This window comes from Oscarella lobularis, chromosome 2 (genome assembly GCF_947507565.1).
Source record: "Oscarella lobularis chromosome 2, ooOscLobu1.1, whole genome shotgun sequence".
Taxonomy (NCBI): domain Eukaryota; kingdom Metazoa; phylum Porifera; class Homoscleromorpha; order Homosclerophorida; family Oscarellidae; genus Oscarella; species Oscarella lobularis.
Window position 1 is genome coordinate 1,986,190 of NC_089176.1, and position 15,560 is coordinate 2,001,749.

At 44.4% G+C, this 15,560-nt stretch overlaps 3 protein-coding genes and 2 long non-coding RNA genes across 9 annotated transcripts; 2 read left to right on the forward strand and 3 right to left on the reverse strand.

Moving 5' to 3' along the window:
• Positions 1-4: 4 nt before the first annotated feature.
• LOC136184184 (dynein beta chain, ciliary-like) lies at positions 5-1,959 on the forward strand (the record flags this gene model as incomplete). Its single annotated transcript, XM_065971036.1, has 5 exons — positions 5-226; positions 296-607; positions 671-913; positions 960-1,142; positions 1,209-1,959. Coding segments are annotated over 5 exons (1,578 nt in total), but the record flags the coding sequence as incomplete, so codon positions are not given.
• Positions 1,960-1,963: 4 nt separating this feature from the next.
• Positions 1,964-2,775, forward strand: LOC136183695 (uncharacterized). The gene is made up of 3 exons (XR_010669212.1): positions 1,964-2,513; positions 2,567-2,677; positions 2,728-2,775. It is a non-coding gene; the product is annotated as an uncharacterized lncRNA (long non-coding RNA).
• A 1,122-nt stretch (positions 2,776-3,897) lies between these two features.
• Positions 3,898-5,234, reverse strand: LOC136200276 (uncharacterized). The gene is made up of 5 exons (XR_010673328.1): positions 4,846-5,234; positions 4,764-4,787; positions 4,377-4,496; positions 4,262-4,324; positions 3,898-4,195 (listed from the first exon to the last, which is right to left on the reverse strand). It is a non-coding gene; the product is annotated as an uncharacterized lncRNA (long non-coding RNA).
• Positions 5,235-5,376: 142 nt separating this feature from the next.
• LOC136183692 (serine/threonine-protein phosphatase 6 regulatory ankyrin repeat subunit B-like) lies at positions 5,377-9,464 on the reverse strand. 5 transcript variants are annotated; one of them, XM_065970414.1, is made up of 20 exons: positions 9,248-9,464; positions 9,094-9,192; positions 8,945-9,043; positions 8,796-8,894; positions 8,643-8,741; positions 8,489-8,587; positions 8,330-8,428; positions 7,231-7,332; positions 7,084-7,182; positions 6,918-7,036; positions 6,812-6,859; positions 6,659-6,757; positions 6,513-6,601; positions 6,358-6,459; positions 6,205-6,306; positions 6,062-6,128; positions 5,903-6,001; positions 5,771-5,856; positions 5,509-5,718; positions 5,377-5,454 (listed from the first exon to the last, which is right to left on the reverse strand). In XM_065970414.1, the coding sequence occupies exons 1-10, from the start codon at positions 9,404-9,406 to the stop codon at positions 6,974-6,976; spliced, it is 1,017 nt and encodes a 338-aa protein (XP_065826486.1). In that variant the 5' UTR covers positions 9,407-9,464; the 3' UTR covers positions 5,377-5,454; positions 5,509-5,718; positions 5,771-5,856; positions 5,903-6,001; positions 6,062-6,128; positions 6,205-6,306; positions 6,358-6,459; positions 6,513-6,601; positions 6,659-6,757; positions 6,812-6,859; positions 6,918-6,973. The 5 variants fall into 5 exon arrangements, with proteins under 5 accessions (XP_065826486.1, XP_065826488.1, XP_065826487.1 ...); XM_065970416.1 differs by having other exon boundaries at positions 5,408-5,718; positions 9,263-9,464; XM_065970415.1 differs by having other exon boundaries at positions 5,408-5,718; positions 6,062-6,125.
• Positions 9,465-10,257: 793 nt separating this feature from the next.
• LOC136200385 (uncharacterized) lies at positions 10,258-12,734 on the reverse strand. The gene is made up of 2 exons (XM_065990769.1): positions 12,458-12,734; positions 10,258-12,390 (listed from the first exon to the last, which is right to left on the reverse strand). Exons 1-2 carry the CDS (start codon positions 12,710-12,712, stop codon positions 10,312-10,314), a joined length of 2,334 nt encoding a protein of 777 aa, XP_065846841.1. The 5' UTR covers positions 12,713-12,734; the 3' UTR covers positions 10,258-10,311.
• Positions 12,735-15,560: the final 2,826 nt, after the last annotated feature.

Here is a 15,560-nt window from a genome sequence, read left to right on the forward strand (position 1 = left end):
CATTCATCTGGTCGCTCGTTGGCTGGCAACGTTGGAGAAGAAGCTCGAGGCGTACAGCGAGGGAAGTCACAGCGCCTACCGCGTCTACATTAGCGCCGAGCCGGCAGCCACGCGCGACTCGCACATAATTCCTCAGGGCATTCTGGAATCGTCGATTAAAATTACGAACGAACCTCCGACCGGAATGAAGGCGAACCTCCATAAAGCGTTGGATTGCTTTAATCAGGTGACGCGACACGCGTGTTTACTTTTCGTACATATACATATACTTACCTGATTTTTTTCTTGTTTCTAGGACACTTTGGAACGATGTGCTCGCGAAAATGAGTTCAAGGGCATTTTGAATTCACTTTGCTATTTCCACGCTGTCGTCTCGGAACGACGAAAGTTCGGTCCGCAGGGCTGGAATCGCGAATATCCGTTCAACGTCGGCGATCTGACGATCAGCGTCGACGTGCTCTACAACTACTTGGAGGCCAATCCCAAAGTACCGTGGCAAGATCTGCGCTATCTGTTCGGCGAGATCATGTACGGCGGTCATATCACCGACGATTGGGATAGGCGACTCTGCCGAACGTATCTCGAAGTATTTGTGCTTCCGCAAATGGTCAGTGTGTCGGAGACGAAAACCGAAATTTTTACTGTTTTCTCTTTTATCTTGTACAAATAGCTCGAAGGAGACGTCAACTTGGCTCCCGGTTACCCGTTGCCTCCGAATTCGGACTACAACGCCTATCACGACTACGTTGACGAAGTGCTTCCACCCGAGAGTCCCTATCTCTACGGATTGCATCCAAATGCGGAGATTGGATTTCTGACGACGACGTCGGAAAATCTATTTCGAACAGTGCTGGAAATGCAGCCAAGGGACTCGTCTGGTGAAGGGAGTGGCGGAATAACGAGAGAAGAAAAGGTACTATAGCCGCGTGGTGGAGTAAAATTTATTCTACGCCTACTAGGTAAAAAACATACTTGATGACATTCTGGATAAGTTGCCCGAGGAGTTCAACGTTTCGGAACTGATGGCTCGAGCCGAGGAGAAGACGCCTTACGTCGTCGTCGCTTTTCAGGAGTGCGAGCGCATGAACATCCTGACCAGCGAAATGAAACGCTCGCTGAAAGAGCTAGACCTCGGTCTAAAGGTAGAAACAAGTCTTTTTTCGTTCAAGTCGTTATTTATTTATTTATTTATTTATTTATTTGACTAGGGCGAATTGACTATCACCGCTGACATGGAGGATCTACAGAGTTCGCTCTTTCTTGACGTCGTGCCGGCGTCGTGGGCCAAGAGAGCGTATCCGTCTCTCAATGGTCTCACCGCCTGGTACGTCGATCTCCTGCTCCGCATCAAGGAGCTCGAAAGTTGGGTTGCCGACTTTCAAATGCCCGCCGTCATTTGGCTGGCCGGCTTTTTCAATCCGCAATCGTTTCTCACGGCGATCATGCAGTCGATGGCGCGCAAGAACGAATGGCCTTTGGACAAGATGTGCCTCCAATGCGACGTGTCGAAAAAGTGGCGCGAGGACTTTACGAGTCCGCCGCGAGAGGGTGCCTACGTTCACGGTCTGTTCATGGAAGGCGCGAGGTGGGACACGCAGACGGGCATGATACAGGACGCGCGTTTGAAGGAGCTCAGTCCACCCGTTCCGGTCATTTTCATTCGAGCTATTCCGGTGGACAAGCAAGAGACGAAGAACGTTTACGAGTGTCCGGTGTACAAGACGAGGCAACGCGGTCCGACCTTCGTTTGGACGTTCAATTTGAAAACGAAAGAGAAGCCATCGAAATGGATTATTGCTGGCGTCGCTCTCCTTCTAAGCGTTTAGAAAATTGTAAGCTTTTGGGGTCCTTTTGGGTTACGGTCTTTTCTTTATATTTTGCTGATTTCTTATTTTTATCAGCTAACTCGTTCGTTGCTTTTGTGATGTGATAATTTTTTAGTTGCGCGCTTTACATTTACACGCGAAGTCCCGGTTCCCGACTTTCACGCCAAGCTTTGCCAGATTCGGCCTCAATCTTGTCGAATCTACCGCTGTTTGACTGCACGGCCGTTGGCACTGTAAAACGAACACGGTCAACACCTTCCAGATAAAGTCTCTTTTCAGCGCAGTGATTTCCCGACGAGAGAAATGTCGTTCCTGTCGCTATGTCGACTGCAGTAGCCGTTAGAAACGACGAGGAGGTCGCTGGGGGAGGAAAACGTAGCTCCGCCTTTGCCTGAAGCTTCTGTGAAGAAGAAAACGGAAAAAGAATGCCACTATAAACGGGAACTGCCTGAGGTCGAAGCTGATCGTCTATGCTGATTCGGATGACGACGTCAGAATATTCACGAAGTAAATAGCATATATCCGTTTGTGGTCGAAAATTATTTCTATGTGTGGGAGCCTATTGAGAATAATTTGAGTTTCGTTCAAGCGTCCTGTAGGTATGTTGTAAGTAAGAAAGGATTTTGCTTATATACCTATGTACTCAACAAGCGGCACGTGATTGGTTACAGATTGGCGTGTTGACACGTAAGATTCCATAAAATGATAAAGATAAAGTTTTTAGTTTAGGTAATCTCTAGCTTTTGGGGTCACACGATTTCTATGAAGTTGTGTTCGCTTTTCGCGGCGTTATCTTTGCCATGGAAGCCGTCTCAAGACAGCAGAGATTTTCTGTAGGACACACTCAACTCGTAAGCGAAATGAGAACAGAACGATATCTACTGCAATTGATTTTCTATAGGTTGTGTGGGATCAGAATTCTAAGTGAAAAATGCCCGTTTATGTCAATTAAGTAAGAGCGTTATTGGGAAGGCTGTCCTTCCAACTCTGTTCTGATAGCATTAACACGTGATAAGCTCGCCCGGGACTTTCGGCTCATCCATTCATTCGGACGTTCGTACAATTGCAAGCGGGCTCGTTCGCACACGGCTGTCAAATTGCCGTTTCAATGTCTTCGAGCCAATGGCGCATCGATTCGGAACGCAAGGGAAGGTGTCTTCGCCCGAGAAAGACTCGTCGGAGAACGAATTCGCGATCGATCGGGTGGATGCATGACGCGTCGCGTCAAGCTCGTCACTCGACGAAAAAGCAAGAGAAGAACGATTTCCCGCAGAGAAAAGCACGCATCTCGTCCACCGTTGCTGAGTTGCTGGAGGCAGTGGGGCCTCTTTTCACTCAAAGCTGCATAACTAACGAACTAATTCTTTGGTTTCAACGCCACCAGTTCTCTTTCTTTTTCAAGGTAATTGGTAGAGATCCCCGCGTCAAGTGTTTTGCCGTGTAGTCGTTCCCCCCAATCCGACGAGACAGACGCAGCCATCCCTCTGGGCCGAGAGCGAAAAGAGGCCGCACCTCTGCCGGGGCGATAGAGCGGCCCTACTCTTGGTGGTATGAGTGATAACTACCATCCCCCACTTGGGCAAGACGCTGTGGGCAAAATCGCGGTCCTCCCGGGTCTTGGGTTAATGACTCCCCCAGTGCCCCGGTGGCGAGGGTACCCCCTTTGGGCCTTAAAGGGGTATACTGAAGGTCTTAACCTGCGGGATGATTGGGTGATCCCACCTCCTTGGGGGCTGGAGGTTAACTCGTCTAATTCGCCCTCCTCCTTTCGGCTTGGGTGATAGTCGCCCTGGATGACATGGGAGTATGTCACACCCCTTGGACCTGGGGGGAAGTTAGGTCCCTGCTCACTCTCCTCAATGAGAGTGAGTTGAGAAGAGGACAAGGAGCGCCTAAGAAGACGCCGAGGACAAGGAGCATTGGATCACCTCTCCCCTCAGTGGGGGAGGTGAAGGCTCGTCTCCCCCATTTGGGGGAGACGAGGAACGCGTGGAGGGAAGACCATAGCTCTTCTCTCCTCGCATCAAAGACCAAGGGTAGACCATTTGTTTGATTTTGTACGTCCGGGACTTATTTAATAAAATTTGAACATACTCCTTCCTACATTTACTGCTTTCTGCCCTATCTATCTACGCGAAACTTACCTGCCGGTGGCGCATGCGAGGACGAGCCTGCGCAAGGCTCTCTTGCAGGAGCCCTACGCCTAATTGTATTACGCGCAAAAAAAAGGAAATATAAAAAAGTTAATGGTTTTGTGATTTCCGTCTTCGTCATCATCATCATCAGTAATTAGACGGCAAAAACGTGCTGCGTAAAATTTTGTAAAGGTTGAACTCCCCTGCATAAGACTTTGTACCTCATCTGAATGCCTGCCCAGATGAAGATTAGCAGTTCCCAAAGAGGGTCTTACTAAACTAAAGTTTTCTATTTCTCACCGGAATATCCTTCAAGTTCAAAACAAAAAACAGAACTTCCCAATTGGAGGCAAACGGCTGTCTCTGCAATGTGAAAACTCTCTTACGAACGCTACAAAACACACGTGGGTTTTACTTTATTGGCATCTTCAGGGGAAAAAATTCGTGCTTGCAACTGTGCCGAAAGATTCCCGTGCACTTCCGTGAACAAGCATCAGAGCTGTATTCAACGTCGACATAGAACTTTTCCTTGAAACTAGAAACGGTAAATGTAGCCTCCCAAATCATTTGTTGCCGGTGCGGTGAGTCCAAGAGAACACAGGGAACACAGCGATAGAGAGATACGGGGATAGCCAGGTATAAAGGTACAGGAAATAGAAGAATAGAAGAAAACAGGGGTCGGTGTACAGCGTACATAACTGTTCTATATATACCGTTGTACCCTTGCACCCTCTGTATCCCTCTATTTGCTGTTATTCCTCTATTTGTTGTATTCTGTAGCAGGACTTCCATAAAAACTCACCTCAAGTGACCAGACCACTTCCATCTAAAAGAAGAAGCAATCGCCGCGCTTAGATCGTTTTATTCGACCCTCCCTTCCTTGCCTAGCTTTGCCCCGATTCTCGCCACGTGGTGGCTATTCGCGTCGAAAGCGTTCCATAAAACGTCGCTCGTTGAATCGTATGTACAAACTAGTGCAAAGAAAAGAACGAAGTCTCATTTCTCGGGCGGGGCCCCGTGCACGATCCTTATCCAATAGCAGTAGCTAAATTATGAGCAATGCAGTGCTTAACAACAGCAGATACGCCGCATGCAACGGAAAATGGCCTTCGCGAGCAAGTCGCGCTGAGTAACTGCTTGCGCCATTTTCGGAGCGTCAGCGGAGTCCTTGGACGTTCAGAAATGCACGGAGAATTGCGCCGCCGGCTCGCGGTAAACCTGGGATCCGTGTTTCAGTGCTCAGACCAGCGAATACAGTACAGTAGCGGACCGTAGCGGACAAGACGAGACAAGACGTCTCTGACTAACGCACTCTAGACTTCCGGTTTACACTGTCTGCTAAATGAAACACAAGACTGAGAAAAAAAAGTCAAGCGTTTTTCGCTTTAATTAAACAAGTCAAAAATAGATATATTACCAGGTTTGTCCAAGTAAAAGTCCGCCAGACTTGTATTTTTGCAAGCATACAGGTAATACAAAGGACTCATATTTTTCTGTATAAAGAATAACGTGTATTACGAAACAATCCGTTCACCAAACATACGTACATGTACCACAAAACAAGATGAAGGAATTTCATGACAGACAAAAATCTTCGCTCAAATGCCAACATTATAAAACATTAATTACGCTTGCCTAAATTGACAATCACTAATAACTTACGCCATTTTTTTCATTAGAATCCGCACCAGATTCAACAAGAAATTGTACGATATCAACGTAGAGCATGTCAAATGTAACAAACTGTTGCCATTCCACTAAGTATTGCAAGGTTATTGAGAAATCAACAAGACAATAAAGGTCTATCACCTTAAATTTCAAAGAACACCCCATCTTCACAAGACGTTTCACGACGACCCACTTTGGCACGCATATGCCAAAGGAGTAAAGCCACTCTAATTCGATACAAAATAAGATCAATTCTTTTTATTTTTGACATACTTTATCTATTTCATCCGTAATCGCTCCACTCTCGATTAAAAATTGCGATACGTCATCGTGTCTATTTTCACAGGCCAAGTGAAGTAAACTTTGATTAGACTACGGCACATTGACAAAGGAAATATACTAATTCAAAACAGAGAGAGTTTTTAGACGCACCCTATTCTTCTGATTGAAAGAGCACACATCCAACTTGGCAAGTAAACGAACTATTGACAACAGCCTACTGCGACAAGCATTCATTAGAGGAGTGCATCCACTCTGCAACGTTATGAAGCAAATAAAACAGAAAAAATTCTTACATAATCCTCATCGTTCACACTGATTCCAAAATCGATTAGACAATGTGCCACTTTAGCTCCACGACAAGTTTTGCAAGCCAAATGCAGAACGTTCTCTCCAGCCTTTAATTAATAATAATGCCACATCAAATTCTCTGCGGAATATAACACAACCTTGTTTTTCGTAAGCAAATCCCACTTTCGCGTTTGAAGTAGCGTTTTTACTGTGATCGCGTCACCGCCTCTACACGCTTTCATCAACGACGTTTCCATTATCTGTAGTTAGAACAACGTTAGACGTCAATTGATTACAATATTGCATACAGTACATCATCTGTTTCTTTGGGATCCATCCCCCATTCCTTCATGTTGACGTGTGTCCATTTTCACAGCTCAGATGAAGACCCGATTTTCCGCCCTACAATTGCAACCCAAACGAACGCTTTAGTCGCTTTAGTCGTACAGTATTGTATACCTTATCTTTTGCTCGCCAATTACAGCCTCTTTTACACAGAAACTCGACGACTATCTGCAATCCTTTTTGCAGGCGACAAGAAATACGGTCTCCTCCATCCTAAAATCAGCAAACGAACATCACTAAGAGTCGTAAAAATCATAGCTAACAAACATTGTTGATTGATTCCAATCCAAAGGCGTTTCTTTGTGGAGATGGCTCCTGGCAAATTTCAATTAATTAAATACGGACAACTCTCACACGGAGAATTCAATCTCACAATTGCCGCTGATCCGAGTCCAACGTTTACGTTACAATCGTCGAAGAAATTTTCAATCAAGTAAAAAACACTTTCTGTTTTGAACACGCGAGCGACAAATGAAGAGCGTTATTTCCCCACTGCACAATCCAATTATACATGTCGCTTTTCCGCTTTATACAATAACCTGATCTCTGACTGATATCTTGCAACGTTTTTTCTGCAGCCATTTTACTAGTTCAACGTTGCCACCTTTGACAGCACTCAAAAACGGCGTAATTCCGACCTATCAGAATCACTTATAAATTACTATGACGATTATGGATATCTCTACCTCTGCTTTCTGTTCCAAATCTAGACCGTGTTCATTTACAAGCATCTTTGAGACTTCTAAATGACCTCCTTCACACGCACAGTGAAGAGTTGTCCAACCCAACTATAGTTCAAATGACGATTCTCACATGACACATCATTCCAATGTACACTGTATATACAGTACCAATCATAAGTATCAGGCCATCCCTAGTAACCCTTATACAGAGTCAAGTTTGTATGATGCGTGATAGAAAAGTCGCTCTTTGCTTTTAGCAAAGCTACTTTTTTAAAGAATAGATTAGTCTCAAATTTGTGAAAAAACACTATTGTAGCAAATTTGTAGCATTTCAATTGAGACTATACGCGCTTTAGTGATAACACTAAGAATAATACCCTTCGCCGAACATAGGACAATTTTTGGGTAAAAAGCGAATTTTCCGACGGTTAATTTTTTTTAATTATCTGAAAATGGTTAAAGTTTAACATGAAAAATGTTGCAAAGTTGTATTTCGCATACCTCCGGTTTTGAGCTAGGAAGCTACTCTGTTTGCAAAAATGCAATTTTACCACCTTTTCATTTTAATTCTCTAAACTGGTCTAACTAATGCTTTAGAAATTGAAGTTGTCATTAGATAAAAGAGGAACAAATAAGCATCTTTTTCAGCTCGTTTACTGAAGCTGCTGGTGCTTTTAACAGAAATTTCAACGGATAGTTGTAAAAGAAGGATTTTCTTAATGCATTGCAAAAATTTAAAAATTTAAAACTTTCTTATTTTTGCCTTTAGTTAGGTTGGTTTCAGTCTCAAAAATTTCGCAAGCAATAAGGCTAATGCTTATTAACTTTGGAAGTCAAATATTACTTCATTTTGCCTAAGTTTTGCCCAACTTTCAAAACACACTATAAATAGACAGGGTTACAGTACTTCTCTTGTAACGCTACACAGTTGCTACAAAACTTGCAACATTTGTTCTACGAAAGAAGAGCAAAGGTAGAAGGTTCATACTAGTGCAAACAGAAGTTCGACTTCTACGTATATTTTGAATGAACGAACGCGTTTTACGTCAATGTTTACTAAAGAAACCAGGGTGGCCTAATACTTATGATCGGTACTGTATACCTTCGAAGTATCACTGTAATTGAATCCTTTAGAGACAAGCCAATCCATTGCTTCCGTCTTACCTCCCAAACATGCCAGATGCAATGCACCTAATCCCATCTTATTTAATAAAAACTCACAGTCACTGTTTTGTTATCAGAAGAATTATTCCATGCTTGCCTTGTTCTCCGCTTTCGTGACACATCCCTTCTCAACTAAATATCTCATGATTTCAACATTTCCAGCCTCATATGAAACCAAGAAAGGAGTTGTTTTCCACTATGACAAATATATAGCGACTTGTGACACATATTACCATTACAAATCTGGTTACGTAATCCTTGGCTTCAATAATAGCGCCACGGTTAGCTAATAATTTGACCACATCTAATTTGTTCAACTTGCATGCCCAATGCAAAGGCGTTTTTTCGTTCTATTAGGATCAATCAATGGTGCAAATTAATTAATAAAGCTATCCTTTACAAACCTTATCAGCTGCTTCAAGCAGTGCTTTGTTGTCGAGAAGAATAGAACAAATCTCAACATTTCCTGATTCACAGCCACAATGAAGAGCGGTGACACAATGCTACACCGAAAAATCATAAATCCGATCTATCATACTAGGAACACTACTACTTTGTTTTTTAGATTAACGTTGCATTGTTTTTCGACGAGCTTTTGCACAATTGATACCAGCCCGAATTGGCTGGCATAGAGCAAAGGTGTACCTCCTTTCTGTATGATCATACAGTTCATTACTAATCCGTTTCTCCTATCTTCTTTACCTCGCTTTTAGATTCAATATTTGCTCCCAAATCGATCAAAACTGCGGCGATCTCTTCCTTTCGGAGCCAGCAAGCCAAATGAAAAGCTGACACTCCGATCTGCGTAAAGAAAACTCGATTGCCAACGAAGAAAAGTGCTGAAACTGAGATCAACATTGTCAGCGTCCACCAAAGGTCCTCTGCTGTCGACGGAAATTCCTAGTCCGTCGATTAGGTGCTTCACTTCGATGTGATCGCCACTTCTTAGGGCCCGGAAGAGGAGGATTGGCCCACAGAGACTGGAGAGAGAAGGGACGCCTCTTTCCGTGCCCATCGCCCTTTTTCTCCGGCCCCGTCCAGACTGGACAACACCACCCGTCGATTGTTTTTGATCACTCGTTCCGTTCGATCACGTTCGATCACGTGAGTGGGTCCAAGTAGACAGTCTCACACTTTTGATTCCTACAAAATGTATCCTACTGATCATCAACGCCAATTCACCTTCCAGTGTCTCTGTGAAGTTCGAAGTCGTCCCCTCCCCAGCCATGCACGTTCATATGATTGTCAAGTAACTTCTATTTTTCCTTTCCACTGTGCACGTCAGCTTTTTGTACATTTTTCATACGTTTCATATAGTGAGGAAGATCAAAGACGATTGAAACTGAAAAAAAAACGGTCCGGATTGCCTGATCTTGCCTTTTGATAATTTTAATAAATATCGCGCTTTGTTACTGTAGCAACTGTTCTACTTGCATCGTCCCTGTTACGGAAGGACGTCGTTGCGGAGGCATACAAAGTGACAAGAAGACCCTTATAGACTTCAACTCAGAGCATTTTCCAGACGAATTCATGCTGGATATACGTACAATCAATGCAGTAATGGGTACATACTGTACAGTATTAGGGTAAATCATGATTCGTGTGCCTTAGCAGCCTATTCTAATTTCACCTCTCATTTCCATTCGTTGTAGGTCGATTTTGCAGTTTAGAAAATTAATGATGACGCAGGTAAGCAGGCAAGACAAATGACGAGATATCACAGACTTCTTTCTCAAGCCGCACAAGCAGGTACAGTATGTAGTTATGTAAAATTTTTAGGTTCATTTCATAGCAAGAGTGCTGTTGATGTATATTTCAGAGTAAATTATCAAGATCCCCCCCCCCCCCCCCCCCCCCCCCCGCCTTTGCTCAGTGCACATGCATGAGTCAGATTGCAGTGGCAATAAGTTCCTTCTACACCTACAGAGCCGTTTCTTCCGTTCGTGGTTTACGAATAGAATCGTCTTTCTTCTCTCTCTTACATTTGAACTGTGCTCCATACAGGCGTCGAACCTTTTGATTTAGAACAAAGATGAATAGCAGGGTGACAGCCTGAAACAAACTTGCTCCAGCGGAGAGATACCACAACCATTCCCTATCGTAGATGTAAGCAATGCACACACAAGTCGAACTCAATCCCAACAGAACAAACATCCCCAGAAACGCGCGTGCTTCCTTTTTGATGGTCTCTAAGCGTATCTTCTTTTCACTGTCACCACGCAATGTAGCAGCAATTTGCAGATCTTTGCGAAGAACAACAACAACTGCTATATAACTGCAGAGATTAAATATCACAATGAGGCCGACGGGAATGGCGACGGTGTAAAGTACGGCCGCATCAGGTTGCAACATACACGCTGTGTCAGACGAATAACTTATGTCGACGCCACTTTTGTATTGCAAAATGACGCAGACGATGCAAACAAGAGCAGGCGCGCTCCAAGCGTAAAGCGACGCCAATACAAAACGCTTGACTAGGTTCTTCCCTTCGATTTTTTGCATTCGAGACGTTACAAAAGTTTGGAAAAGATTCAAAGCAATGACGGATGACCAGGTGAAATAGCAAAGAAAGAAATAATGGGAAAGAAAGCCAATCAGCGTGCATAGAACAGGATTCAAATTAGAGACAAGAGCGGGCAGTACGGTGAAGACGGAGGCAATAAACCCCAGTCCTAGCGAGAGAGCGTAGCTTGCCATGCAGAGGCCGGCGTACGTTCGGAGATCTTTGAAGCCAAAATACGTGAAGGCAAGGAAGAAGCAAATGACTGACGACAGCAAGCCAATGGCTATGTAAACCGTCTTTTCCACATTGAGCACGAAGCAGTAGCCATTAGATACGTACAAACAGCCTCTGGAAAAGCTGAAGATTCCATTAGGCGCAAAGGATGAATTACTGCCATTTGACGCATTACCAAACGCAGGGTAAACCAGATTTTCAGTCAAATCAGCAACCTCAATCCATTGAATCCCATCCCCAACCTTAATAATGATATCATTTGCATATGCAACATCAGGTACTATACGTATATCAAGCAATTTTAAGCATTTTCCTCCCCACAGCACTCCGCTGTGACACCACAGAAGAACACACTTACGTTTTGACGCATCATAAACATGACCACGAATACAATTTTTCGAAAGAAACAGAGAGGTTCCGTTGAAAAAAACAGACACACTTCCGGTTGACGAAAAGTTCAAAGCGGTGGAAAGATTAACGTAGTTTGAGAAAATTGGAGGAAACAACAGTTTTTTGCTCCATGAAACGTTACTGGTATTCAGCTCAAGTCCGCTGCAAAAAGCACAGTGACAATTTTGATAATAACGTTCTTTTCCTCCGCCATATTCACTCTTTACGTAGTCTGTGTAAGATTGACATCTTTCCTTCCAATGCGTGTAGTTTGATATTGAAATATTGTAGCCAAGCTTGGCATTGAGTGCTGCGCGATTCAAGCAGGTCCCCACAGACTTTACACATGGTCTAATGGGGTCAAAACGTGTGTCTGATACGTTGATTTGTGGCGGTTTAAAGTATGCTATTTCGCAGCTGGCAAAAAAGGCGTCAACGTTACTTGTGTCGTCAGCTGTAGGTACAGTCGTGCCATTCGCTATGGGCATAGAGGCATTCTTGGTTGTGTTAGCTGCAGACAATGGCTCGGTGTCGTTTTTTCGTGTTTTTTTCAAATTGCAACTTAGAATGGGAGTCCAATACGTTAGCGAATCAGGAACTAAGGACTCGTAATTGCACTGAGCGCAATAGACATTGGAGTAGGTAAACGTTGGCGTGCTGACAGGAAGAGAAAACAGTAAATTTTCTAGTGAAAAGGATCTGGGGAACTTTTCGCATTTACGACGAATTCGGCGCGATTGCCGGCCCCACTGCCAAGTAGATGCGCATTTTGTACGCATGTACCAACCGGAGGACGAAAACCTTGTTTCCACGTAAGTTCCGTAAATTCCAAAATCGGAAGGGTTCATGCACTCTAGCCCGGAAGCGGCACCCTAGAGGAAATCATTGCTAAAAACAGCTCCCCCCCTTCCCACGCGTCGCGTCTCAAAAGAACGATACCAGCACGGATGCATTATTGATTTTGTGAGCCATGTCGATGCAGCAGTCGTTATACAAGGAACAGTTGTGATCGCACCTGCATCGGACTGGCTCCGAAGGAAATACTTGATCCGAGCAATTAGTCGTCACCAGATCGTGGCATTTGTTCAGCCTGCCGGTGATCTCAAGCGACTGAGCGACTCCTGAACCTTGAATGAACGGCGACGGCCCAGCACAAAGAACAGAACAAAACAGAAAAACGGCCAACCCATCCATGCCTCACTGTGCGCAACAGGGAGCGTCGAGCAACACTAAAAAGCGACGCGTACGTCACGGAACGTGTGAAGCGATTGGTCTTCACCGATAACTGGAAGGCGTTTCGATGCATGGAAGATCCGGTAGCAGTCCGAACGTTGGATGGATCAAACTGTAACCAGTTCGTATGATCGGTAGTGGCCACGGATCTATCTGGTACTTGCCGGTGTAACGTATTTGAAATAAACTGAGAAATATGCTCTGCAGTGGCTTCGCAGTTGGTGGTGCTCTCTTTTCTTTCTCCTCGTTTTAAATTTCAAAGAAAACCCCTTCTTCACAAGACGTTTCACGACGACAAGAAGCCCAATTTAGCACGCATATGCCAATTAAAGGAGTAAAGCTACTCTAATTCAATACAAAATAAGATCAATTTTTTTGACATACGTTATCTCTTTCATCCGTAATCGCTCCACTCTCGATTAAAAATTGTCTCTGTAATGTGAAAGCTCTCTTAGATGTAGCCTTCCAAATCACTTATAGCCGGTAGGCCTTCACCGTTCAAGGTTAGGGTACAGGGATACAGAACAGGCTAAAGCCAGGATACAGCCAGGATGATAAGCGCTTTCATCGTTTATTCCCTCGATCTCTACCTCCAAGTCCCTGCCTTTGCAACGAACTTGTCGATGCCTCCGCCTAACGAGGTGACGAAGCGTATGAAGCGTCGCTCGTTCGTACAGACTCGTGCAGAGGGGCCCCCCAATGCGAATGAACAGCCCGTACGCTGCTGCTGCTGCTGCTAAGTACTCATAATTTCGCTATGGTCCTGTCAGATAAAGAGGCCGATCGTGCATGTAACAGAACAATGGCCTTCAAAAAATATAGGTAGCCTAGACCTCACTGTTTGCACCATCTTCGAAGCGGAGTCCTTAGACCATGCTTAGACGTTCAGTAGTGCACCGAGAACAACTCGCTTGGCTCTACTGCTCGTGAATCGCGATTATTCATCTCTCACTAGCGCACTCTACTGAAATTTTAGTCGTCCGGTCTATCTTACGAGAAACCAATCAATCAGTAAACGAAACACATCTTTAGCGGCACACCATGCAGTAATTAGATATAATTCACAACCTTTATGTGCAACCTTTATACCAAACTGTCAATGATTAATTAATTAATTAAACCTACGTCTAATTATTATTCTGCAATTAAAGGTATTACAGTATCGTTGTTTTTGTTTTTGTTGTTGTTGTTATATTATTACTCATTTAAGCGCGGGGTTAATATCTACCGTGACGGACGTGGGCGGCGGGCTCCAGTCGGTCGCCGTCATTGCGCGCTATCTGCGAACAAGGGGGGGGGCTTGATTCGGCGTGGCTCGAATCCATCCACGCCGAATCCATCCGATTGTACAGTACTCTAGTAAATCAAAATTGTAATTGACATGATTCGTGTGCCTTAGCAGTCTATTCTAATTTCACCTCTCATTTCCATTCGTTGTCGGTCGATCTTGCAGTTTAGAAAATTAGTGATGATGCTGGTCAGGGCAAGACAAATGACGGGATATATCGCAGACTTCTTCTCAAGCCGCACACAGTATGTAGTTATGTAAAAAGCGATGCGACGTGCATGGCCTTTATGCTAAGATTTTAACTAAAGTTGATTCCATGGCAAGAGTGCTGTTGACGTATATTTCAGAACAAATAGACAAATAATTGATTACGAGAAACACTCAAATTCCGCAGATGGGTTTTGATCGAGTTCAAAATTGGTTTCTTTGTAAAGATGCGTGTTCTAACTTAAAGGGATTTTTTCTATAGAAACCCTGGCTGTCCGGCAGCAGGTTTGCACTTTTTGGCAGTGCGTTTTTCTATCAGAGGTATTTTAATTAAGAATTCGTTCGTAAATTAATTAATTGCAGACTAATCGGTTGGGGCTCAATGCAGAAAGTGCCAGGCTCGTAATGAGCACCAAACGTGCATGAGTGCATCTTGAAATTTTCGGCCCAGGTTGTTACTGCGTTATATGAACTTCGCATGCTGCAGCTAGATCCGACTCACGTGCTTTGTTGTACTCATTGCTACTCAATGTTTCCTCTTCGTTCCCTCCTGTTGTTGCTTGCCATCGTTTCCTCAGGCGTTGGTCTTCCTTTGTGGAACGATTCCCGCCGAACCCACGCTCACACTGGACTCCGAATCGACGCCTTCTGCAACGTCACCAGAAGAACGTGCATGCCAGTATTCGAAAATGTAGCAGATTTTTTGAACGAACTTAACATAACAGCGTTCGTTCGTCACTCCAAATCGGGAGACGAGGAACGTGGTGGCCCACAGCAACGGGACCCCGGGAAAGCTGGCACCCCTTTGTTCAAGCAACGGGTCGAAATCTTCCCAAGGAATTTATCGAGAAGGCTCACGCTAACAACCAAAAAATTATACTGTATCATTGGCCTCAGTCGAGCGCGTATTACCTGCACTCGAGCAATATGACGTGGGCGAACAGGAATCCCAATGGGACAATCTTGCCTTACGTGCGCGGCACGGCACTGTGCGTAAATTCTCCGTGGCGTCACGTGTACATCAGTCAACTTCTTGAACTGGTTGATTTTGGGGCTGACGGAATCTAATTTGATGACTATCCTCAACCTCCACAGGGCTGCTGGTGTCAATACTGTCGTGACAAATTTCGAGCATGGTCAGGTGTTGGACTTGCCGAAGGGAATTAATATTAGCGACCCAGTTTACGTCAAGTTACTCCAATTCAATACGATGTCTGTTCGAGAATATTTCCAAGATATTACTTCGGCTCTCTATGCTAAGTCGTCTCAAGTTGCCCTAATTATTTCGGTGTTTAGGGTGCCGCGTGCGTTGAC

Bases quoted from the DNA above. Each gene is read 5' to 3' on its own strand.
- LOC136183692 (XM_065970414.1), bottom strand. From the start codon at position 9,406: ATGGGCACGGAAAGAGGCGTCCCTTCTCTCTCCAGTCTCTGTGGGCCA. The intron at 8,895-8,944 runs GTAGTAGTGTTC...TTTTCGGTGTAG, and splicing joins ACGTTAATCTAAAAAACAAA to CATTGTGTCACCGCTCTTCA. The intron at 8,429-8,488 runs GCAAGCATGGAA...TTATTAAATAAG, and splicing joins TCACGAAAGCGGAGAACAAG to ATGGGATTAGGTGCATTGCA.
- LOC136200385 (XM_065990769.1), bottom strand. From the start codon at position 12,712: ATGGATGGGTTGGCCGTTTTTCTGTTTTGTTCTGTTCTTTGTGCTGGG. The intron at 12,391-12,457 runs GTATCGTTCTTT...GATTTCCTCTAG, and splicing joins TCAATAATGCATCCGTGCTG to GGTGCCGCTTCCGGGCTAGA.